We start from the raw sequence: 26649 nt of genomic DNA, 5'->3' as shown, positions 1-26649 counted from the left end.
ACCTCAATTTGCAGTGGAAATCATTTTATTATTATTATTATGTACTTTGGTGTAACTTAATAGTGCTTATATGTCATTGAAAATGTGTATTGCAAGCAGATGCTGAACCCCTCCGCCCCACTCGCCTGCAGAACACTTAATTCTATAGCTTAGTGTTTTTGGTTGTTAAGAGTGAAAGTGAGATGAAGAGAAGCGAAAACAAGATGGGGGAGGGTTGAGTAGGTAATGCCCGAAGATTATGTGTGGATTCAGGATATTAATTTGCACTGTGTATAAAAAATTATGGACTTAATCATGGATTCCCTTAGAAGCCGTAATTAGGACATTAAATCTCCAGTGTGTGTATGCAACAGCCTATCCGTGCTCCTGGCTTCTGGAGTACCTGTTTTATGAACTTGGCGCATAACGACCTTGGAGCTTTGTCTGATAAGTCTGAATGATGCTGTGATAAACACAGTGGCTTATGCTACAAATTCGTCTAAGCAAAAGAATCGTTGTAGGCCAGATCACATATCGATCAACAAGACATGGGTCCTGGTTGATTTATTTTTAAATTGAGTCTGGTCTTCATGTATGGTATAATGTAACGCAGTATTGTAAAATTACACCACCATCAGACCAGTATATTTTATTAATCAAACCGGGATTTATCATTGCCGGTTTAATCCTAGAAAATATGATGACGCATGATTATTGCAGTGACAGTTAATGGATTGAGATCTTTCTATTACAGTTGTGACATGCAGGGGATGAGATGGGTTGGTCACTTGGTGTTCAAATGTTTTACCTTTTATATGTTGTAAATTCTGTATAATCTGTATAATCTGTTTTTAATATTTTTTGGGCAGTCAGTTAAGCGTAAATCATATTCCGCAGGCTGATTTGTGAGATGGAACAATTAGTCCACCATAAGAATTAATCCACAATGTGTGTGTGTGTGTGTGTGTGTGTGTGTGTGTGTGTGTGTGTGTGTGTGTGTGTGTGTGTGTGTGCGCGCACACGTGTGCCTACATTACAGCTGATTGTTCAAATGCTTTGGTAAGTCAAAGTCGAACGCTTTCTTGCTTACTGTACTTTTGCTTCTAAATCACAGTGCAGTGATAGGAAAGCAGCTTACTCTACATGCCTAGTCAGCAATTGTGTGGATGTTAATCCCATATTTTTTGCAACACGACATTTTAGACTTTTATGTGTTGTTCTTTTGTTATTTAAGGAGCTACATTGTAGTTTGATGACTTTTTTAAATCCTGCTAGTGTTGGTGGTGTTGCCCAATACTTGTGCCGTGAGTCCAGCAAGGTTGATGCAATCATGTGAGTTGACGTAAATGTCTAAGGTGTGGCTCTTTGGGTCAGAGAGTGAGGATTGGAGCTGTTACTGAGACTCTCTATCAGCATCCCTCACACTTGCTTGTTTGTTTATTTGTTTGTTTGTTATTTCACAGCACTATACTGTTGACACCCTTAGTTCCACACACACCTCTGGAAACTTCTCTTCTCTTCTCTTCTCTTCTCTTCTCTTCTCTTCTCTTCTCTTCTCTTCTCTTCTCTTCTCTTCTCTTCTCTTCTCTTCTCATGCCTTCTCATGCCTTCTCCTCCCTCCTCTCAGCTCTACTCTCCCCTCCTCCAGCGCATTCAGCTCCAAGCAAAAAGAGCCAGTACCAAGAGATGAATTCCCACTGAAACCGAGAGTGAGGGCAGGAAATAATTCAGCAGCAGCAGCCCCTAGCACTAGCAGCAGTGTCGGCATCAGTGGTGGCAGCAGTGAGCGTGAGAGAAACGGCGAGAGGGAGAGACGGTGTGTGTGTGTGTGTGGTGTGTTTGTGTGAGTATGAGTGAGAGTGAGTTCCCGTGCACTGTGCTGAGCTTAGCTGAGCTGTTCCGTCGCGTGGCAAGCTGTCCGTTCTGTTTGGTTCCAGTGCGCTCTGGTGAGGCAGGGCTTACTGGTGGGAGAGATGCGGCTAGACCACGAGCCCCGGTTTCATCAGTGAAGAGTAGGTAGTAGCAACCCAGCCTGGGAATGGCAGAGCAGCATGGTAATAGTACTTAGAGACCCGTTGCTGACTCCAGTGTGACTGATGATGACAGCCCACGCGTGGGTTACCATGCGCCACAGCCACGCCGCTTTGGGAGGAAGCACAGCCATGTGAGAGGGGACTCGTTCACCAGCAACTCTTGGAACATGTTTCCCAGGGCAAAGACTGGATTGTTCTCTGTGTGTGAACTTGTTTTCTTTCTCTTGGCACTGTCCGGCTGTCCCGAACTCACCTATCAGGCGAGGACTAAGGGAAGATGGAACAAGGGGGGTAAGTGTTGCTTGGCAACGAGATGTGTCATAACTGTTTATTCGGCAGTCACATTAAGTCTAGATTCAAGGTCACAAGTTCATGCACTATACTGTATGTCTGTCGGCTCATAAAACTGAATGATGTGTTCATGGACATATGCTGGTGATCTCTAATTGTCACAGCTGTGGCAACATAGATGTCACTGTCTCATACTGTAGGTTGTTTCCAAAAAAGCTTTGGTTGTCTATTCTCCAAACATTCTTTTGCATAATTAAATAATTAAATTAAATTAAATAATATAATTATATATTGTATATATATAATATATATTTATATATACACACACACACACTTTGGCTGCTGAACAAATGTTCTTATATAAAGGTGGAATTGATCACGTGGATTTCAGATGCTGTATGTGTAACTTTTAGAGCTATTGTAACTGTGTGTGTGTGTGTGTGTGTGTGTGTGGGGGGGTGCTATCCCATCTGCTGACAGCAGAATGACTGACTGTGGTGCCATTGCACAACGTATGTTGAGTATCACATAACTTGTTTTTTGGCAACATGTAGTGAAGCCAGTTTGAAGTGAATGAAGATCCGCTTCGGACACCCCTTTCACCACTCAGCCCCTTTCCCTCCGCCCCACTCGTCTGCGATTACACTCATATGTACACACTAGGATGCTTCGTTGGCTGCATGGACCTGCCACTGATGTCTCGGAGCATTGATTTTGGGTTAAGGACCCAGATCTCCGGTCTAAGAGGTGTTAATAATTCATCTCAGCCTCTCCATGGGAGCTCTGCTTTCCCTTCTCTTGTAGCATTTAATCCCCTTTGTCGGATTAAAGGAGCCTCTAATCTGAGTGCTATTGCTCTGTGAGAAGGCTGCGAGATGCTCCCTGTAGCCCATCAGCATTGTTAGCACTGGAGGCTCATGCTTAGTGGTGTACGCCCATCTTCAAAGATGCAATGTTGCTGCCGTGATCTATTTAATGATTCCTTGACACTTTTCCTTTGCTGTTTTCCCACCCCCCCCCCCCCCTCCCTCTCTCTCTTTCCTTCAGATACGACTCTCTGTCACTCCCAGTTGGAGTTCTGTCTTCACTCTCTTCACATGCATCTAGATCATTATTCCATGGGAATCTAAAATTAATGGCTTTAGCTATGCTCTCTCACAGAAATGCAGCTCTCCTATTATATTGAGTGATGGGAAAGCCATCACTCAACCTGTCCCTATCTCTGTCACTTCTCTGATTTACTTGCATATGCCTGTAGAACGCATGCTGTCACACATGGAATAGGTTGCATACTTACATTCTGCGATAGTTTTGTGTGTGTGTGTGTGTGTGTGTGTGTGTGTGTGTGTGTGTGTGTGTGTGTGTGTGTGTGTGTGTGTGTGTGTGTGTGTGTGTGTGTGTGTGTGTGTGTGTGTGTGTGTGTGTGTGTGGCAATCTGTAATCCAAGGGTAAATTTACTGTAGTTAGTATAAAGTATGAAATGCCAGTTTTCACTGGCTTCTGGTGAAATGGAGGGCGGTGACCTGCAATTAGGCAGTAGACTTTAACAGCTCATACCACAACCATGGTCAAATGGCAACCTAGCTATATGCTAAATTATGGTTTCCCATCACCTTTTGGACTGTGAGAATGTTTAATTTTATTATTATAAAGATAAGATCAGTATAGGGACGAGAAATGTCTGTGGCTGTCATTACCTGTAGGGATTGTTAGGTGAGCATGGCTACAGTATGCTTCATTTTGTCTGCATGGCAACTACATTTCACTGGATTATTTTGCAGTACTATGCTTTTCTTGGAAAGGCATTTAGCTGTCACTATCACCTGGGCGGGAACCCCTTTTGGTGTTTTAAACATTATGTTATAATTTAGCTATTGAAAAATAGCAGATCTACAAGCTCATAGCGCGCCACCGAGTGGCGCGCTACGAGCTTGTAGGTCTGCTTATTTTTGAAAAATCGTGAAAATATTTATTTCAGAAAACTGGAGGATTTAGAATATATTTTTATTTATTTCGAGGTCAGGCCTAAATGGGTTAAAATAACATTATCACTGCATGCATGTGTACTGTACATGCATCTGTTATTATACATACATACATTTTATGTTGCTGAACTATAATTATTTTGTCTGCTCTTACTATTTATACGGCAGAGTACACACTGTAACATGCATCTGAAGTGTATTGCTCTGGGCTATCTCATTAACTCAGTATAGATTCCAAGGCTCAGCTCCATGTTGTGTATCCCAAACCACTGCGTCAAATAAACATAACAAACATGATAGCATGCCAACAGCATCATGTCACAGTGACTCATGTCTGTTGACATTACGTAGCGGTTTTGTGTCATTTTGATTATGTATTGTACTTTCATCACATGATGATGTAATGTAATGTGATCTGATTTATTTATTAGCCATTATATTTATTCTTGTACAGTGAAGACTTGTAGGAAAATCATACAAAATGGTAAAAATATTATGTTTGTTTTTGTAACTCATGTTTTCACCTGGTGCCAATTGGCTAAACTGTAATCCTGGGCACTATACTCTCCCTCTGCCAACCTGGCCACCTGGGGAGAGCCCCAAACTGAGCTCATGCTTCCTTCAATGTGTGAGGAGTGAAGAGGCGGCCGCTCTTATCATCTGAAAGGAGGGGAGTTTCCCCAGTAGGACGTGGCATGTGGAAGGAACACGTTATTAGTTATTTTCCCTTCCATCAGACTGACCAGGGGGAGGCAGTATAGAGACCAGGATTACTGCATTTGTTTTTGTGAGGGTAAGTGCAAGTATGCTTGCATGTCTGATACACTTCGCTGTTAAGATAGGCCTAGTTAAGTGATTTACACTCAGCAGCAGCTGCTGTGAGACAGTAAACGACTAAACGTATATAGGCAGTATACGTGTATGTAGGCCTATCACATATAGTAGTCAATGCTATCATCATTCCTCCTCTAGAGATCCTGTATCACAAAATATTTCTTGCTTGAGTTTTGAATGACACAATGAATGATGCAAACCTTTCCGTGAATAGCCATGGGACATCAGCCAAATGCTGTCAAGTAAAGGTTAACAGACAGATATTCGATCATATTAACATTAATATCTAACACCATCCCACGTTCTCCAAGGTTTCTCTCAAAGCACCATTGAAAGGAAATGTCATTCAACATTCTCAACTAAATTATGTAATTGGTTTACTTATTTTTTGCCTCCAACAGGCCGTATGGCCGGCTGATGGCTGGAGACTATGTTTTCGCTCCTGTCCGTCCATGTGTCCATCATTCTGTCCGTGTGTCTGTGAGTAGCTAATCCCCGGCACCAAATGGACCATGGATCACATTTTTCAAATTGGCCTCATGATAACTCTTGAATCGTACTGTAGGTCATACAGTAAAAAACAATCCTGGATTCCTCTTAGATCATGACACAACTCCACATATAGGCCCAACGATGTCCAAACCCAGATCAGTACACATTATGTGACACATTTTTCAGATTAGATTCCAATTTTGCGGGCCCTGGGTAGGCAACCCGGACTGGTGGAGACCTGTGCTTTGAGCTGTGCACTTTTCTAGTTTTGTTTCTGATACAGCTGTCATCCCAGTGAAAAAAATGTCTATAAATGAAAGTTTTTTAGCGTTCTAGGCTTAGATTAGACATTGAAACAACGTTGTTTCAACATCTATTTATAGATGGTCTATATTTAGATCTTGATTAGCCAGGCTATTTTTATACAGTCTATAAATAGACGCTGAAACGACATTGTTTAAAAAACTACCATTTCTTAAACAGCGATTTAACCGTCTAAAAGCTGACTAATGCTCAGTGGGAGAGAGAAGAAAAGGACAAGAAAACATTCTTGAATGTCAGCCACCCTTGTATGATACATCCTCTGATACATGCCACCGGGAAATAGATGGATACAGTACCAGTCGTGCTACAGTAAAATGTATTGCAATGAAGATGTCATAGACTTATTTATCTTTCCTCTAGGGAACGAATCAACTAAATCACTGATTCTCAGAGCCCTCCGATCCAGAAGAAACTTTTTTTTAATTCACTATGCATAAGTGAAGACAGCCCAGAAGAGAATCTTTACATTTACTGATCTTTCATGTTCCCCAAACCACCCCGCAGAGACAACCTCGTTAACATCTCTCACACAGAGATGTGAGAGAGACACACACACACACACACACACACACACACACACACACACACACACACACACACACACAGAGAGACACAGTACACACAGTTGATAAAACAGATCAGGGACTGGTGTAGTGACCCTGAGGAAAATCAGTTGGATGTATTGCAAGAATACAATCCCACCAAAATACTTTGAATAGTAATGAGAAGACAGTTCCAGGTGGAGAGAAAAAGGGGCTATCGCACAGCTCCAAGGCACATGATACAGTATGAGGCCTAGCACAGGTTCACAGCTCCAAGGCACATGATACAGTATGTGGCCTAGCCCAGGTTCACATGATACAGTATGAGGCCTAGCCCAGGTTCACATGATACAGTATGTGGCCTAGCCCAGGTTCAGAGCTCCAAGGCACATGATACAGTATGTGGACTAGCCCAGGTTCAGAAACGGGGTCATTTTTCCTGCTTGCTTCGACCCCTGACTTACTAAAGAGGACTTGGCTGAGGCAGTCAGTGGAAGAGTAATGGTAAAGAGAAGTAACCTACACCAGTTATAGAAAAGGCCACTCTCTCTCCCCTGGTCTCCCACTACTGAGTATATGACTGTCTGTTGTGGGAGAGGGAGTTATATGAGATTTATAGACCAGGGTTCTGGAGTGGAGGAATTAATATTACCACTTCCTACCCACATGGTATTGTGTAACCTATACCACAGATGGAGCCAAGCTGCTTATTCCATCGTTGCCTTGGCGCATACTCCATTATTTTACAATAGGTGGGTGACTAGAGTTGACCTGTACACTTCACTAGACTGACTTTGTCGTACACACATTTTTATTTTCCCCCGCAGCTTTTGTCCTGTCTGCTGCATCCAACTAATTACATAGCCTTGGATAGGAAACCAGGCCAGGCCAGTCTGTGCTCAGAGGAGCGCACTTTTCTAGTTTATTCTGTCGCTAAGTAAAATGTTGATCATGTTTTCAGTTCAGCCAAAGAGTGATTTCATAAAATGTTAGTAAGATTGTCAGCATGTAATGAACACGTTGTTCTGTTCTAATTACTCTGTGATGGTGAAATAAGGCAGGAAGTAGACTTACTCCTCCTAGTTCAATGTAATTAGATTGGCTTTGCGCCACTGCAACGTGTTAAGAATGAGGCTATGTACAGAGAATTCAGTCTGCAGAATCATATCAACATGCAATTATCTAAATGAGCTATTGTTGGTATAAAGGTAGAAAGGAAATTACAACCTGTAAATTATTGAATTAGTTATTTCTTATTCATCTTTCTTTCTGTTTGTTTTGAGGTGAAGATATTGAAACAATTCCTCTGTTGATGTGGTTTTAATACCATTCATTTAGTTAAAGCAGTAACATCATGTATTTTCTATGTTTGCCACCCTCCGGAATAATGTGTTATCCAACCAGCCAAATTGAAATGATTACAAAAAATTCGAGTTTCAAAAAGCCCTCTCTGCTCTCAATGCTGGGGCTATGTCTGCTGAAGTGCTGATGTTGATTTCCCAGGGTGTCCCTGGGGACAGGAATTAAGTTTTTAATGTGGTGACTTTATGTCATTCTTTGAATTTGAGAACGTGTCAGGGGTTTTATGTTGTGGGACCTTTTTGATGTGTTGTGTGATGGTGTTCATTTGGTGATTCATGATGATGTTTTGGTTTTGGTGTAGCACCATGATGACTGTGATGTTACACAAACCAAATGATCAGTTGATTGGTATGGTCGGGTTGTGTGAGCCTACCACTATAAAGACTGATGCTTCATTTGTGCTCCATCATATGGCACTGAAATATAACAATGCATAAGACTGGTTTAAAATAAAGCTTGCTGGCCTGGGCCATGGCTCAATGGTCCAGGCACCTTGGCTGGTAATCCAGTCTGGCAGTGTGCCGCGGGTTCGACTCCCGATCCCGACGGCCTTTACTGCATGTCTTCCCCCCCATCTCTCTCCCCATTTCCTGTCAGCCTACTGTCTGTCCCTCCATAACAATATAAAATGAAGGCGAAAGCCAAAAAGAAAACATAAAATAAAGCTTGCTGCCAATATGCAAGTCGCTTTTGGGTATTGTGAGAGGTGGAGTTGAAATCATGGTTTGGTGACAGCTCTGCATTTATGATCGGGGTATGGTTATGGATTCACCCCTACAGTATGTGTCATCATCAAGTGATGATATAGAATAAAATAGAATATAGAATTTTAACACGTTTTCAGTCATGACTTTTCTAACATGTATGATGTGTTTAGAAACAAATCATTACATTTTCATTAAAGGGTAAAGTCGATTATTTGTGGCTAAATATAGGTGATCATGTGAGAACTGCATGAATTTGACATGCATAATCTGTTTTCTGGAAATGGCCATCAACATAATTTCCAACTGCAACACATTTTATATTAAAAAAAACTATACGCAACATACACAATGAGCTATATAAACATTAATGATTGAAATTATTTGACAAATTTCTAATTTGAAGTGAGGGGGCGCTCATACATCATCACATTCCGTGCTCAGCCAATCAAATCATCAAAAATGTTGTACACAGTGTGAGAGTCAGACTCCATTTGCATGTATGGAAATGCAATTTCTTTGATGTGGCCAAAACAGGAAAAAAAAAGCCAAAAAGGCAGTGGTTCGAGCAAATCATAACAATTTCTCATTGGGAGATCTAAAGGTCAGAGGTCTTTTGACGAACGAGTGTGAGCCTCAGTTCCTGAGGGATTCTCACAGCCCTCTACCATATTACCCAATTCTCTGAAGATCGATAGCACAAAACTGGTGAAATGGCGGAACTTTCACAGAAACAATACCTTTGGGCTTGACCCCTTTATAATAATTTAGCATAAAACACAGCAGTAGGGCTGTTTATTTAAATATTAAATAATATTTAGTCCCCAAAGACTTTTATATGCCTGTAACCGATGAGGAATATTCATAATATGCCCTTTCTCGATCTAGCCGTTTTCATTACTCTTACCAAAACCTGTTGGTTTTTCTTTTCTTTTCTTTTCTTTTCTTTTCTTTTCTTTTCTTTTCTTTTCTTTTCTTTTCTTTTCTTTTCTTTTCTTTTCTTTTCTTTTCTTTTCTTTTCTTTTCTTTTCTTTTCTTTTCTTTTTGAGTGGTGCAACCACTCCAAAAGACAGCTATGTGTGTCCCTGGGTCCCTGGCTTTGTCTGTCCGAGCATGAAAATAGCGTTTGGTTGGTTTTTTAACCTACAGCCCCTTAAGTTGGCCAAATCAAATCAATCATGAATGCCATCACTTTTGAAAATGTTATAGACTACTAGCATATTTAACTGTACAGTGTATATACTAGACGGTACACGCGGTTCATTCATAATGCCAGACTGCATAATTCCAATGTTTTTGTTATGAACAAAAAAACAATTGATAACAAAAATAGCCTATATTGGCCTGAATATAAGACTACATTTTCTTCCAATGGAAATATCCTATAAAACGGGGTCATATTATAATCGGGGAATAGACTTTTTGACATTCAATGTTCTTTTTCCACATGAGTCTTGACAAATGGAGGTCGTCTTATAATCAGAGTCGTCTTATATTCGGGACAATATAAGACAGAAATGCAGCCCTCTCGTTTTAGGCTAAGGTTATTCATTAAACGTACTGTTACTGTACATTGAACCCATAAAGGGGAGGGACGGTAAGTTGACAAGAGTCAGAGGTAAGTTGCGCACTCTGCTCGCGTACAAGTAGGCCATTCGTATATGAACCTTTATTGAGAAAAGGATATCCCCTTGAGATGTATCATCTCGTTTTCGAGGGGGTCAGAAAACGGCCAATTTGTGTGCAAAGCGCCAGTTGGCAGCTCGACAGAATGCATTTCTAGTTATTTTATTATTATTATCAGACATACAATCTATTGAATTGAATTGATTAATTTGAGTGGCGGGGAAAACACGTTTGTGTGAAATTATACTGTGAGAATGTAACGATGTCCGTAAATGGATAAAATGGCATCACTGTGTGCATTGCACTTCCTCCTAACCCTCTTCATTACCTCTCAAGCCTTCAACCAATTGCCATAGAGTATAGCTTAATTGCCACATTCCAGTCACATGTTCACTAATTTAAGTCACCATTTAATTGCAGAGGAAATTATAGATAACAATAACAATGTTTTATGGGTGGATTTTGTACTGTAAATATGACAGGTTAGTTTGAAGGATGGCTCTAGGCAGATCTTACTGCCCAGGACCCTTTCACCCTGTCCTTCACTGCCATGGCTATAGCCAAGGATTCACTCAATCACATGCACAGACTGTATACTGTCCACATTATCTCTCTCTCTTTCTCTTGCCATTGCTCCCTCTCTCTCTCTCTCTTTGTCTCTCTCTCATTCTTTCACTCACATATTTGAATCCATGTCCATGAAATATAGAATCCTCTTGTGGCAAATTTATAAATGAATGGACTAAGCAAATGTCCTCCAGAGCTCCTTTACACCTTGTAGTGCAAGGGAGCTTTTAATGTTGTACATAGTGTTTATGTTGTGCAGCTGTCCAAGACATTATGTAAATCTCTGCTTTCAACGTGTCGTCCAAGGCCATTGTTGGGTGAGAAATGTTCAGTATTTGCTTGAAGAATATCAAAAGCAAACACCACAGAGCCTCTACCAATGACATTCTTCAGCTGTTGCCAGGAAGATGACGCTGTCATGGTCAGAAACAGCAATCCTTCATGTAGGATGTAGCATCTCGCTATAGACAGAACACTACAATATCTCTGTAAGCTTTTGTGCCTTATCTATGTCTTGCTCCATCCTGGTCTAATTCAGTATCCTACCGTATATACCTTTTTACCTCTCTTTGGTCTCTGCAATAAAACTTTAAAGAGATAAGAAGCTTTTTTCTATTTCAGGGTCACCATTAGCCTGAATAATGCATTGACTAGAGGAGAGCAGTTTGAGTTCTATGGAGGATAGAAGCACAGCCTTCAATTAAATTATACATCATTATCACAGCTGGCAGGCCTGGTGTGACGGTACCCTCTCCCCTTCTCTAAATGTTCCATGTTTCTGTCTTGTTCAATGTTGTGTGTGGAGCAACAGTCTCTCCCTGTGCCAGCCCAGACCTACAGTATAGGATGCTCATCAGCCAGTCTATATAAAGCAGGCAGATCAAAAGAGGGACGCAGTCTAGCTCTGGTCCATAGCCTTAATGCTCTTGCTGCCTTGCATTAAGGCTATGGCACTGATTGGCTTCCTGCCTCGCATGAAATGCAGACCAGCCTCTCCTCTGTAGCGAAAATAAAAAATAATGTTCCTTAGTGGAAGCACTCTGAGCCCCCCACCACACATATAAATGCACTTTTTGGCCAGAAAGACAGGGATTTCGTTTTCACCGATTTTTTAAAATAATTTTAGTTGTTCCACTGCGCCCTCTACTGATATTGCCAAGAGAAAACCCTCATAGAGAAGATTTTTCCTTCGGGTGAAAAAACACACGTATAAAGTGCATTTATGTGTGGTGGGAGGCTCAAAGTGCATACACTAAGGAAAGTAGGCTTTATATTTACACAACCCGTCTTTGTATTGGTGAGTAGGTAAAACATTATTTTTATTTTCGCTACAGAGGAGAGGCTGGTCTGCATTTCATGCGAGGCAGAAGGCCAATCAGTTAGCCTTAATGCAAGAGCATTAAGGCGATAGGGGCAGTATTATGTGGTGTAGTGCAATCAGAGCTTAGGGTAGCCTCGGGCAAGGAGTAAGGCCAGGTGTGAGGCCATGCAGAGTAAAGGAGCTTGCATATTGCTCCGAATTCTCGCCTGCAATTTGTGTCACGTCATTTTTATTATTGTTTAGGATCGCAGATTTTTTACATGGCTTCAGTATAGCAAACTGGGCCAATGAAATAAACAAACTGAACTTGTGTATTTAAAAAGTCAGTATTTTCGCCTACAAAAAAATGAATACAAATATCATTTAAAATCAAGGCATGACCATGGGCACACCAGAGCTAATGCACGGTTACATACTGAAACGAAGACATTGCAACGATTTGTACTGTAATGTAGAGAGTACCTGAGGCAATTTCTATATGTCAAGGTATTGAAAACAGAACTCAGTCAGGATATAAATGAGTTTCTATTGAGTAGAACTGAGCAGTGCTGCAGCTGAGCTGGAAATCCTCCAGTGGGTTATTACCTGCCCTATATTAGTGCTGCATTATTAACATTGTCCTTAGACTAGTGGTTAATTAACCCCTAAGACCTTCATTTATCCACTTATTATACATAATAATGGATTAACTTTCTGTTCTCATTACATAGATTGATTAAGATAGCAGTTGAGTTATCAGTCATGTTTAAATATGACCATGTTATCACTGAGCTACCATTATTAAGTCACCAAGAGCAGAGCCTCTGTCTGTTGGAAGTCTTACTTTGTTGAACGAGATTGGCTTGCAGTGTGATTTATATTTGGAAGCAAATGGAAACGGGAGTGAAACATTGTTTTCAGTGCGGCTGAATGAAAGTCTTGAAATGTCAAACTACCCTTTTCCACCAGTGCATAAAATGCAAAACAATCCATGCACCGTTTCTTCCATCTCTCTTTGTCTGTAGTAGCTCAAGTTGGTTGCCAGCCGACTGTAGATTTTCTTTTAACGGTGTAGGACTGAAAGCATACAAGCTCGATCAATCAATCGATGTGTTGGACGTTGTGTACCAAATAACATTTTATTTCTATTGCTGTTGGTCTGATCTGCACCAAACTTGTTACAAACACTGACCAGGGGTCTGCCATCAGAATAGTCACACCAGGGACCATGTGTGGTTCCTATAGGGGCCCCTGGGGGTCGCATGCAGGTGCATCGTTTCTCCAATCCACACCAAACTTGGCACAAACACTGTTCAGGGCTTTAAACGGATTGAATCCTCGAAGAAGGTATTGTTTGAGGTGTGTCCTCCAACACTGTGTCAAAGGCGCACGAAAGGACATTAACACTGTTAAATTGTGCTTGAGAGTTCTAAACGAGTGTGGAGAAGATATTCTGAGATTAGTCCTGCACTTTTGGATGACCTCCCTCACACCACGTCTCATTCAATCATATAGATGTTTCAGCCCTTCTGGGGAGAATGGAGAAAATAAATAATGGCATTTGCTGTATGAAAAGCAATCAGACAACTGCCTGTGCTAGTTTGTGGGAGCTGACGTGCTGTGGATAAGCTGCCTTGCCCTTCTACTACCTCGGGTCTCTGTATCAGGGGTGTGACGGACAGTTGGACGAGCGTGGCGCAGGGGGAAACTGAGCGGTCAGCTGCTGTACCTGTAAGTCCACAACTCCGGTGCCACAGCCTCCTGTATGCAGTGAAGTTGTAAGAAAGAGGGCGTCGCCTAAAGTGAAGTGTCAAAAAGTTCTACCACTCAAAATAAACATTGCTTGGTTAAAACTAGCTACTCTAGGCATCAGCGAACAAACATTGGCCGCGTTTCCCAAAGCAAACTGCACGGGGTGCACGTGCGGTCCTTATGAAGGCTCTGCTATGAAGGTTGCCTTAATACGTTACGGGTGTTTCCCGAAAGCGCACATAAGCGCCTCTCTCAAACAGTGTTGATTTTGACAGCAAATGCTTTTGTTTGTTTTTGTTTTGTTGTTTAAGTCTCTTGAATTGTTTACATTTAATTTTAGTCACATTTTAGTCACCTGGAATGTTTTAGTGTTTTAGTCGACTAAATATCATAAGATAGTAGTATAATAATATTTTGCGAGTAGGGTCGCGAGACATGGCCAAAGCATTTTCAGCATGCAACCAAGTGTAAAATGACTTATACTGGATCTCTAGTCCCTTCCTAACTTAGTCTTAGTCTTAGTTTAAATTTGTTGACGAAATTGTCAATAATATTGACAATTTAGTCTTAGTTTTAATCATCATAGCTTAGTTTTCATTTAGTTTCTATTTAGTTTTCCTCTGTGAGAAAAGGTGGTCTACGAAAAAAAATCGTCATAGTATTAGTCGACGAAATCAACACTGCTCTCAAAAGAGGCTATGATGTACCTTAAGCACGCACATATAAACGGTCAGACCTGTCAATCAATCAATACTAGACTAAGCGATTGTTCACGCAACTTCCTTACAAGGCGCTTGCACATGGCTGTAACAAGTGGGATTGTACTCATCCATAGGATAATGCTGAACTAGCTTTAAGCGCTGTTGGTAACTGACTGCACAATTTTTTTTAATTCTATGATTCCTCATTATCACAGGGATGCGGCCGGGGTTAACAGAGCTGTAGACTAAATATAAAAACGTTGAAATTAAACTTTAAATGTTTAGCTCAACATCGCACTTTATCAAAATGTACTGTGAGGGATGATCCGATAATCTTAAAAAATATTGCACGTTAGCTAAAGTTCTATAGACGATGCTGAGGTAAACACATTTGTTTACTATCTAAGTTTTCATATTTAAATAAGATGAAGAAAGTCACCACTTGCCACACACATATCACACCTTGTCGCTCTTTCAAACTCTTTCAAAGGCTTTCGGGAAACGGGTTTGCTTCTAAATTACTTCGTGCGGGAGGCCTTAAGTTCTGTTTCCCGAATATAAAAGTTGTCAATACAAAGATGGTTAGAGTCCTTGCAACACAGTTTGATTTGAACTTGGATTGAACACACTCAGTGACTATTTGAAAGAGAAGCCGAGTTGCCATGTCAAGGTTTAGAAAATTGAGTCTGCACAAAGTAGATTCAGCTCTGCTGAATGTAACGATGTAGCAGAGATGTACAGTATGACCCGCAGCTGTGGCCAGCTGGGTCTTTTATCCGGCGCTACTATGAACCATGCCACCCTCAAGTCGCTGGTACGGATGGACCCGAGGTCCATCCGTACTGTAATCTCTATAACTGTGTTAAAAGCAATGCTGTAATCGATAATGCTGACCTTTCTGCAAACATTGTATTGAAATCAGCTGATGTTTCTGCTGCCATAATGTTGCTTGACAATAACAAGACTTGTTTGCTTGGACTGCAGAACACCTAAAGTTTGCCAGCTATAGGCGCTGTGTTTCACAGGCCTCATGGTTCATGGTGTGCTTCCTGAATCCATTATCTATTTACTGTTGGTGCCTGTCCTGAAAGACAATTATAGACCTGTTGCCATTGTCTAATATATTGGAAAGAATCCTCCTAACTAGGCTGGATCCCTACTGATAATCAGTTTGTGTTCAACAGAAAACATAGCACTGATTTATGTTTTTAAGCCTTAAAGGAGTTAGTTTATAAATAGTTAATCATGCTAAGTTATTTATGAAATTGATTGATAGAAGTGTTCCAAAATTCTTAGTTAGAATACTGGTCTATTGGTATGCCCGTCAGGCATCTCATGTATGCTGATGATTTAGTTATATGTAGTCTACTCTATACAGTGCTGGGCTTCAACAATTATTGAAGATCTGCACTCAGTATGGTAAAGATTTTGACAGTAACATCACGAGAAGCAGCGAGGACAGGAAATTATCTTTCCCTGCTTTTCAATTCTGTGATAGTCCTCTCAAAATATAGTCATGTCCTCACTGATGATTAGATAGACAACAGAGATGTCTACAGACAATGTCGGGAAATGTACACACAGGCCAATATGCTGCTCCGGAAGATTTCCATGTGTTCTGTTGATGTTAAGTGTTCACTGTTTAGCGCCTATGGCTCATCTCTGGCATTCGTACAGGGCGATGAGTATGCAGAGGCTCACAGTGGCTTATAATGATGCTACTGTATGAGGTTGTTGCTCCACATTCCCAGATGGCATAGTGCCAGTCATTTGTTTGTGTCCCCCGGATGTGTTGGCTTGATGTATCCGAGACCATCATCATCTAAACAGAAGCACTTTATAGGTATACCTGTACATCCAGGCTCAGAGAGCATTGGCGTAATAGCCTCTATATTATTAGTAATTAATTTACCTGCCTGGGCATTTTGACTTGGCGCTTGCAGACAGCTTGTGTGTGTGTGTGTGTGTGTGTGTGTGTGTGTGTGTGTGTGTGTGTGTGTGTGTGTGTGTGTGTGTGTGTGTGTGTGTGTGTGTGTGTGTGTGTGTGTGTGTGTGTGTGTGTGTGTGTGTGTGTGTGTGTGTGTGTGTGTGTGGGTTAAAAAATCACCTGCGGCCCACGTGTGCCACAGGTGCACAGTTGCTCCAATACGCACCAAACTTTGTGCAAACACTGTTCTGGGTTCTGCCATGACAATAATCACACACACACAAAAGTAAATTGCACACATATTGGTCATGACAGCAGTATTACAGCAGTTTCTAACATTTGAAATGGCGATTACTCTGTTGCTCTGATCAGTGCAATATAGGAGTAGATTTGAAGGCTGCATAGCGGCCTCAAAATCTATATAATGGCTAAAAGGACAAATATTGCACTGCATTAAAGTAGACATATAATGCTACTGTATGTTTTCAGAATAATATAACTTTTACTCCCCTGTAACTTCACACTACTCCAAATTGAGGAATACACATTGATTTACTACTGTTATATATGCCAATACTGAAATACGTACACTTGCAGTGCAATTTTTAATGAAGATATCTAGCATTAGGCCTAATCATGAGAGGCAGAAGTTATCATGCACATTTACCCTGGTCTCCAGTCCTTCCCCACATTCCCCAGGATTTCTCACTCATCTTAGCAAGAGAAGTGCCAACTCAGCCGACTTTAGATTGTCTTTTAATGGTGTAGGACTGAAAGCATGACAGAAATCGATGTGTTGGGTACCAATATGTACCAAAATGTCAATATGTACATACTACATTTCTATTTCTGTGTTTAGTATTTGGTCAGAATTTATTCAAAACAAATTCTTTCAAAGTGACAAATCAAACATAATGTGTGTGCCTAGTGCCTTCATGCAGTCTGAATTAGGATTAGAAATAGAGGTGATTGTGTAATAAACATCTCAGTGTGACTGATAACCCTCTGTTGTCTCTGTGCAGGTTGCTATTGTAAGCTCATATTTAGCATTGCATTAGCCCTCAGTGCACGTTTGTGATGTTTATTGTCCAATTCATCATGCTCTGTTTTTCCTGCCTTGAAATAATGTCTCCATATCTTTGAATATGTAATGGCTGGTGCTTTGAAAATGCAAAGAATATTAACACTTTGGGCATGCAATCTTCCAGCATGACGATTTGGAGAGTCATTGTTTTACTTTAAAATATGCTGATATGGCTTTACCTGTTCAATATACAGTAATTTTAAACCTTTTTCATTTTCAACAGCCCAGTAAGATGCAGGACTTTTTAAAATGTCAAAGGTATGTCTACTGTTGTAATGATTCCTGTGAGATTTTACAATTATGTTGTAATGGGCCACAATGCTGAAATGACAGTGTGAAGTGATACTTGCTTTTGAAATATGAGAGTGGAGCCTGTGCACTGACTCTGGATTAAGAGTTTAATGAGTGGTAAAATTGTAGCGTTCCATCCAAGGTGACCCCTGCAGAGGTGATTGTGCCAAATCTAGATGAAAAGTGAAGATAATCCTTCCTTCCTCGTTCCCAGATAGATGTCACAAGCATAGGAATTGTCACCAAGGCCTAAGGCGTGTACGGTAATTACACTTTTATTGGATTTGGAGAGGCTGCACCATTCATTTTAAAGAATAATTTCAGACTTGTGTGCACAAACCACAGTGACGATAGATCATAACTACATGAGAGACAATTGCATTCAGTTGAGAAGCCATTGAATGGAATTTTATGAATCTAGCTTTGATGCATTGTTAATAGGATGCAGCGCAGTGTTTTTTAAAGCTAATTTTTATTTAGTTTTAGTCAGTCTTTTGAATAAAATTCCATTTAGTTTTAGTTACATTTTAGTAATCTGAAATGTTTTATTTTTAGTCTAGTTTTAGTTGCCTAAATATCATACGAATTTAGTAGACTAAATCTACAGTTGATTTTGTCGACAAAATTTTTTTGTCAGGTCTTGATGTCGTCGTAATGGTTGATTTTACACTTAGTTGCATGCTGACAATAGCCGATCTACAAGCTCACAACACGTCGCAATGCTACGCATTGTGTACATGTAGATCGTCTATTTTCAGAGCGCAACCAAACATAAAGTGATCTACTGGATCACTACACTACACTAGTCCCTCCCTAACATTTTAGTCAAGCTTTTTTCATCATAGTTTTAGTCGACCAAATGAACACTGTTGCATTGTCTGATTTGTTATCCAGGCACACACAAGTCACACATATACACGTATATACCTATACCTGCTTTGCAAGTGGAATGAATGAGACCATAATATGAGAATGGCAGCATGCAAGTGTCTAGGTCTACTACCAACCAGCCTTCACACCATTAGCTCTAGTGACACATTAAGGTTTTGTTTGCCATGCAATTTGTTTTGTCTGTCGATTTGATGGATGTCTTGTTTCCGAGCACTTCCTCACACATTAGAAAACAGTGGCTCGAGGACATTGTTAAACGCACTTCAGAACGGGAGGCAGAATGCATTTGTTTTCTCCAAACAGGTCTTTCTGTGTTAATGGGTGTGGGCAACAGTGTCAGGGTGGCGTGCCAAGCCAGACATCGGGTAATTAAAGGTGAAAGGCTAATTAGGGCAGAAGGGCAGGGCAGGACCACTTGCCCGCGGGGGTGGAGAAAAGGCATCCTTAATATCAATCCGAGCCCTAAATTGCTTTAGATCACGTGCGTGCGTGCACGAGGAGATTTTGAATATTCGATGAGTACACACCATGGGAGCCACCGGAGGCGATGGATGCTGCAAACGGTAAATAAAATACTATTAATTCTGGATTAAATGACATTAAACAACCCGAGATATCTCGTGTTGGCAAAGGAGGTTGCAATCACGAATCCCAAGACATTGCGGGATTGACATAGATTTGGTTAAAATTATTTTCTCTTATGAATGCAGGGTTGCAGTCAGCTTGAGGCCGGTCCCTGCATTTGTCATCTGTCATAAACCCTGAAATGGCAGTTATGCAATGCCACTACAGATGCCCCAAATAAAATACATAATATAACATACATCAAATTATCAAAACATCAAATATGTATTTAGCTTCTGCATGATAAATTGTGACTGAGACTAGGAAGCACCCTAAAGGTAATGTGGCACATTAATAGACGTCAAGACGTGTAGCGGTGCAGGGGACAGCCCTGCACAGCTGTTTGCTTTCCAATGACAGCAGGTCAGGTTATTTTGAAAGCACTATTTGAAATGATACCACATTTACACTCGCCGGCTCTGTGCTAACGTGACTCTTCAGCTACAGGAAACACCACAGTTGGTGTGTCAGCACAGGTTAATGAGCCCCCTCTATGGGGTCATGATGAGACACTGCTGTGATATCAGGTGCCACAGTGTTGTTTAGTCAGCTCCAGTTGAGACATGGCCAAAGCATTTCCGGGGGTCCCCCAGCCAAAAACGTTGAGAAACTCTGATTTAGAACCTTGAACACTTGAGAGACTAGTATGTGAAGAGTGCCGTGCACGACTGAAACAGACACATCATCACCTCAAAGCCTTGGTTCCTGCCCCATGTAGGGAAGATAATGTTACAGGCTGAATCTTTTCACCACTATAATCCATGGAGCCAGGGATGAAATCTCATTTGGGGATCAGCACCGGTGCATCGCTGCCATGATAGCAACATGCAACTCTGCAAGCTCTTTTTAAGAGCATTAAGTGCCCCGGAAGCCGTCAGTCAGCAGAAACACCTCTTGACTGAAAATAGATGCACTTTCTTTCCAGTTAAATCAGGAGCTGGGCCTATGAACCTGTGAAAATGAACAATTGCTTCAATTCAAACGTACTGCAAGATCACTGTGCTGTTTTTCAAAAGTTAAATGAGTTGTTTTTATTTTTTATTGAGAGATAGTTTTGGATTATTCAAATGTGGAATATTGAGCTTTGCTTTTGTCGGTGTGTTTCTTTTTCTGTCCTTTTGAATTTGATACCATGGCTTGTCTCAGTATGATATGCAAATGCGGGAGAAGCATGGCTGTCTATAGTTCCTTGAGCTCTTATTATCCTACTAGCTTCGATACCAAATAAAGACAGAGATTTGTATTGTGCTGGAAAATGCTTTTTGGATGAACTGTTACAGTGGTAAAGCTAAAGAGGAATTAATGCTTGAGTGTAGACAAAAAATAAATAAATAGCTAGACCTTTGGATGGCTCACACTGTAATACTTTCTGTTCTCTACTCCGGTCAAATTATATTATATTGAAAATAGTTACCGGTACTTTATTTTCCTGTCCTTTTTCAGCACAGTGTACATGTATACATATGTGTATTTGGTATCTTATTTTAAATTCTCAGAAGAAAAGCTAGTCTTTGTTTGCATTTTGCCTGCATCTTATAAAGGAAAGGAGGTGGTCAGCTCTCCCCCATAGCAAACCTTTGGAGGCTGAACTTGCCACACTTGCTGCTCTGCTACTCTTGCATAGCAAATTAGGGTCTCCAAGGAGCCATGACAAGCTGGTGGAAAGTGTCACTGCTTATAAAGGGGGAGTCAGGAGAGGTGTTATACTGCAAAGGAGTTCAGAGCAAAACTGCAGAGCTGCAATTTGACAGGCAGGTTCAATCTCACGTTTGCCCAAATAGCTGCTGACTATAATTGTTCACTAGAATGGCACTGGTGGTCTAATTTCTGCTTCTATTGGACCATATTTTGGAGCAACTTGTTAAGCACTTTGGTTATAATGGTAACTAAATCTTACTGCAATCAATATTTCATTTTAAATGAAACAAGATGCAATTAGCATATTGGAACAGTCTTCCAAGTTCCAGATCATGATGACAATTTCCTCAAGTATAGGCATGACACAAGTCTGTGCTCAGTTAAGCTAAGATGATAAGCTTATACATGAACATAATTATGTACGGGACTCAGAGTTAATTGGTCAGTTCACCTAGCCTGGTTAATAAACCAGACCGAATCAGCCGAGTTCACCATGTCAGGTGAAGCTAATGACAGACATGTTTAGGGTGAAGACAAAGTATTTTCACAGTAGATCGTGTTATCGTGTTTGTTTCATGCAAGCCGTATCCAAAATAGTAACATTATGATAGCCATGAAGGAGAGGAAAAGCAAATAAATGTCCTTGGCCAAGAATACTGTAAATTATATGCTTAATTAATATATACTGTAATAAAACTAGTTAACACGTTAACTCAAGTAAGCTATCTATTCTGGTTTTAGTAGGCTAAATTCTTAACCATTTGTAGCATCATAATATTGAACAAGTGCAGTTTACAAATGTGATACTTTAATATTAAAAGAGGCCGAGTAAGCCTACTTAGCAGAGGCAGAGTCAGCCGACTTAGCAGTCAAGGCACTTGGCTTTTAATCCAACAAGCGGGTTTGAGTCCCCATATCGTCAAAAAGAAATAGAGAGAGAGAGAGAGAGTTCTCTCACATACTGCCTTCGCTTCACTTACATACAATTGAATGAATACAATTGTAAGTGTGCAATTAGTAAGTGTATTGATATAGTTTGGTCATCTGATCTTCATGCGTCTGCTTACATAGAAAGTATATATGCAAAAAGACATCTACAATGATAAATTATATCCCATAATGTATATTTTGGAGTAATGATGTATGAGGTGTTACTTTGTTTGCAATACTAAACCAGTATCACAGATGGCAGATCACAGTATAGTCATCACTCTGCCTTCCAAATGTACAAATGTCAAAGTAGCTGATAACAGCGCATTCAAAGCTTGAATTGTGTTTGATTAGGGCAGTGGCCGCTTTACAGTGATCAGAATGGCCAAGGTGTAATGCTATATAGGTCAGGGTGATATGAATATTTTATTGTATACGGTATAAGTGGTTACTTTACTCAAGGCTCAAGAGAATAGTTGTAATTTTTCTGTACTCTGCTTTCTGGTACACGTCAACCACAGAGCTACTCCGCTGGCTGCTAATAATACTTATTTATGACTTTTTCTTTTTTTATCCCATGAGAATACAACCATGCATTCATACATACATGCATATTCATAGTCAGGGTATTAGTGCCATGTTTGTTTCCGTGCATGTACTCACTGTAACCCTGCATTTCTACTATTTGCTTGCCATTTCGCCTCACATTCATGGTCAGCACTTGAAAACACATTTGACAGGATGACAGTAAAAATAAATAATGCAAAACCACTATTTCTATTCAAATTAAGTCATAGAGGTAAAGCCTCTCCCTCCATGGGCAGCTACAGTATCGGTAAGCATATGGTGGGGAAATGCTTGTTTGACCTTGCGTGTGTACTATACAGTATTTGAAGCCACACAATATAGTTTGATTCTGTTCATTGAATTATTTTACATGCACACAGCCCCACAATACAGTTAGAACTGCAGAGCAAGTTCAAAGCCTGTGAGAGTAACTGACATGTTGTATTGTACCGTACCAGTCCCCCAGCTCTCAGTAGTCAGTACAACCCCCCCCCTCCCCTCTTCTCAGCACAAGGACATAAAAGCCATGGATGTGCACTTGTGCAGCAAGGCTATGTGAAAGAATACCTCATGGTAAATAATTCACTGGCTTGCTGCATGCCTTTATATCAGACCAGGAAAATACAGAAAAAGATCCAGGCTTTGTTTGACTTCCTCAAGGAAATGGTCAAATATTGTTATTTGAACAATGGGACATTTTGGTGTTGCAGAAGAGACGACAGCTTTTAATGGGGATATTACCATTGCAGTTCACAACACCTTCACCACCACCGCCCACTTCCCCTCAACAACATCTAGAAATAGCATAAACAGTCACAGAGGGTGAGTGGGGGGAGAGTACGATCCCCAACCTTGTCCCCATGGGATGACGTCCTGTCTTTGTGTTATCTTACACTCCACATCACGTTCCTGATCCCAATCATAGCCTTTTTTCTATCGGTCCATGCTCTGAGAGCACACCGCTCCCCCACATCACCCAGACTGCTCGTACACTGTTCCTCAGATTAGAGAACTTGCTAGCACTCAGCTTTATCTGCCGCTGTTCCCAACCAAACAAAATTGGCTCCAGAGGGGAAAGGGAGACAGAAGGAGACAGACAAGGCAGGCCGCCTTTATCTTAATCAGCAGCATTAAAAGTTAACACTGAATTACTTTTCCTTTTTCTCCTCCACTCCGGGTCATTAGGGTTACAACTGTTATAGTCTGCCAAGAATGATTGTGATAGAATTGTCAAGTCAAGTCATATTGGCTTCAAGGACATCTTGCGAATTGAACGCAGGTAAAACAAGGTGTGATAAGAATGAAAAGAATCAATGCTTGGAAGCAGCAAACGTTTTGTCACCGATGCTGAAAAGGCTCTTGGAGAATGTTGTTAGTGTGCTCGTGTGAATCAGATGTTCAGATGTCACTACATGATTTATGAGAGGAAAACATTTCCTTTGTGGTGGTCGTGTCTTGTAGAAAACATGGTGCTGTGTACGGTTGCTATTGTTGTAGTTGTGTTATGGTTTGAAATGTCTGTAAAAAATATTTTCTCTTAACGTATTTTGTAGACAATTTTGTAGATTCAAACAATTTAATGCATAACTGCAATTAGTGACAGCTAATGCAAGATATGTTTTGTTGAATCAAAATGGAAATCACATTAATTTTACTACTGTAAAATATTTTTTTGTTGCTATCCAAAGTTTCCTTTGATAGCTTGTCTGATAAAAAAAAAAGCATTGGAATGAAAATGAAGGCTGAGTTTGGCCCTCAATTTGATGGTCATAAGTTATCCTGTGAATGAACATTGCTGGGTTGTATTGTACGAATATCCCACAATCCCACAAAATAATTTCAACATGACAGTAAAGGACCAGGGGACACACGGTACTAAGCTCCATCATCACACTTTTGAATGAAATCATAACACAGACTCAACTTGACCTTGACCCGAGCTGACATGACGGGGGCCAGCCAGCCAGTCTTGATTGAACATTCACAAATACCTCTTAGGCCCCGGTTAGAGTTGAGCTAAATGCCTTTCTCTCTCTCTGTTTGTCATTAGCTGAGACAGAGCCTTATTACATCCTCTCTGCTCAGCCTCTGTAACTCAATTCTCTGTAACCCTTCACATTAAAGCTCCCATTTGGCCTAATTTTCCCATGAGCTGTATGTATTAATCAAGCCCAAGGCCTGATTGACAGGAGTTATCACCGGTGGATCAGTTATGCGCTGCCTATCTTTTTTTTTTTTTCCCTTACTGACTAGGAGACTATCAGAGCTGCTGCTATCTCTTACGCCTGCAGCCAGCGCCTTTGCACAAGGCAGGGCTGCTACATCTGTGACTCCCCCTTATCTCTTCCATTTTTAAACATCCACAATCAAGGAGCCTGTAGCGCTTCCCAGCTAATTGCCTCAGGTTAATAAATTGCACGCCCCCCCCCAACCCACCCCAACCCACCCTAATCCAATCCCAAGATTTCACTGTTTAGGTAGCAGGTAGTAATCTGCTTCACAGCCACCGTTGCTGATTCCCTGACTGCAGGCACTCCCAGGTATATATATATATACAGCTGCATGTATTCTGACCCACTTTCACAGAAAACTGCACCTGAATCTCTGAAACACATCAAACCCATGGAGATTTATCCTAAGCGTCATTAGGGCTACAATGCTACACAGATATACCATGTTGCCTGCCAAGACCAAAAATATAGAACATGAAGGCTGGGTTGTTGAAGAGTTTTGTTTTGCTTCTTCATTGCCCCAATTTACTGGATTAATATCTTCTCATTATGATCTGGTAAACAAGATTTAGTGTATTTAAACAGATGATATATGAGGGTGTCATTTTTGCGTGACAGGATTAGGTTCATCTTACCATTTGGGTGCCTTAAATAAACATATTAAAACATGAGTGCATTAGGCAAGATGCTTTCATGCAGACTTGCTGACTGCAATACCACAGCTTCATAATTAGTGGGGATATACCCATTGACCTAATAATGTAAGGCTTAATTATTCTTTGAAAAGGAAATGTTGCCCTTGGGCGACTGATGATCTCAGCCTCAGCACGCCATCTGAAGCCTTATCTAGATTCCTGAAGTCTTAAGTGACTAATACGGTATTTGTATGCTGTCTGGTATTAAACAACATCAGCCTATTGAGAGCTATCTGTGTCAGGATGTTCTCTCTGATAATAATTTTAACAGGAGCAATCTTGTTTTTGATGTGTGACAGCTTCTCATTAACTGTAATTGAACTACTTTCACACATTGTGTGTGTGTGTGTGTGTGTGTGTGTGTGTGTGTGTGTGTGTTACAGTACGATTGAAAAACTAGTCCGATTGAAAAACCAGTCCGATTGAAAAACCAGTCCGATTGAAAAAGGAGTGTTCGTTTTCTTCTAGTTCACCCCATGCGCTCCTGCACTCCCCCTGTCAAAAAAAAAAAAAAACGTCTCGGAGGTACCAAGACTAATTGAACTACTTTCACACATAATGTATTGTGTGTGTGTGTGTGTGTGTGTGTGTGTGTGTGTGCGTGTGTGCGTGCGTGCGTTACAGTACGATTGAAAAACCAGTCCGGGGGGCACGGTGGCACAGTTGGAGGTGCTGTTGCCTCACAGCTAGTAGGTCCTGGGTTCGATAATTTGCGATAAGTTACGATTCTGTCCCTATTGGTACATAACTCTGACAGCGCTGAGTCGACTGAAGTCGTGCTCGGCACGGCGACTTGCTCGCCTAACCTCGCTCAGCAGTGCCTCTCGTGGTGAAACCGAGTGTGCCTTTTTCAATCTGACTGGTTTTCCAATCGTACTGTGACATATTCATACTAAAGGTTCCTCCCACCTACGTCACACATGCAGATCCCACCAAAATGTCTGAGTCATCGTGTCGGTGCTTTGGCAGTATAGAGCAGAGTAGCCGTTGTCTGTGTCCGCTTTTTGTGCCCATAGTCCATTGTTTGGATTGGCGGTTCTGAACATACATCTGATATTCAAACTACTCGACGTTGGGCACCGCATTCCCTGAGTCATTGCCACTGCACGTGCAGACAGAGTTTGAGGTTGAGCATATCTCGGCAGAGCGGTCGGATCTATGGCTCTGGACAACCTGATCTGTGTCTGTCAGTCCATGTCCCATTGAGGTTGTGGTTATGGCTGAGTCATGATGACATGAGCATGACATCCGCCTGGCACGCGCCCACCTTAATGCAATT

The 26649-nt window shown here is 41.0% G+C and overlaps 1 protein-coding gene across 1 annotated transcript in view; it reads left to right on the top strand.

Moving 5' to 3' along the window:
* Positions 1–2179: 2179 nt before the first annotated feature.
* The window catches only part of robo2 (roundabout, axon guidance receptor, homolog 2), a gene marked incomplete at its 5' end in the record, with an annotated part of 328032 nt that continues 303562 nt past the window's right edge, over positions 2180–26649 (top strand). Inside the window, one exon of the mRNA XM_083772814.1 lies at positions 2180–2303. Coding sequence (XP_083628940.1) covers positions 2180–2303 — 124 coding nt within the window. The remainder of the gene's footprint in view (positions 2304–26649) is intronic.

This window comes from Protomyctophum parallelum, assembly GCF_964188405.1.
Source record: "Protomyctophum parallelum genome assembly, chromosome: 9".
NCBI classification, from domain to species: domain Eukaryota; kingdom Metazoa; phylum Chordata; class Actinopteri; order Myctophiformes; family Myctophidae; genus Protomyctophum; species Protomyctophum parallelum.
The sequence above is the reverse complement of the archived record's forward strand: the minus strand, read 5'-3'. Positions and strand labels throughout refer to the sequence as shown.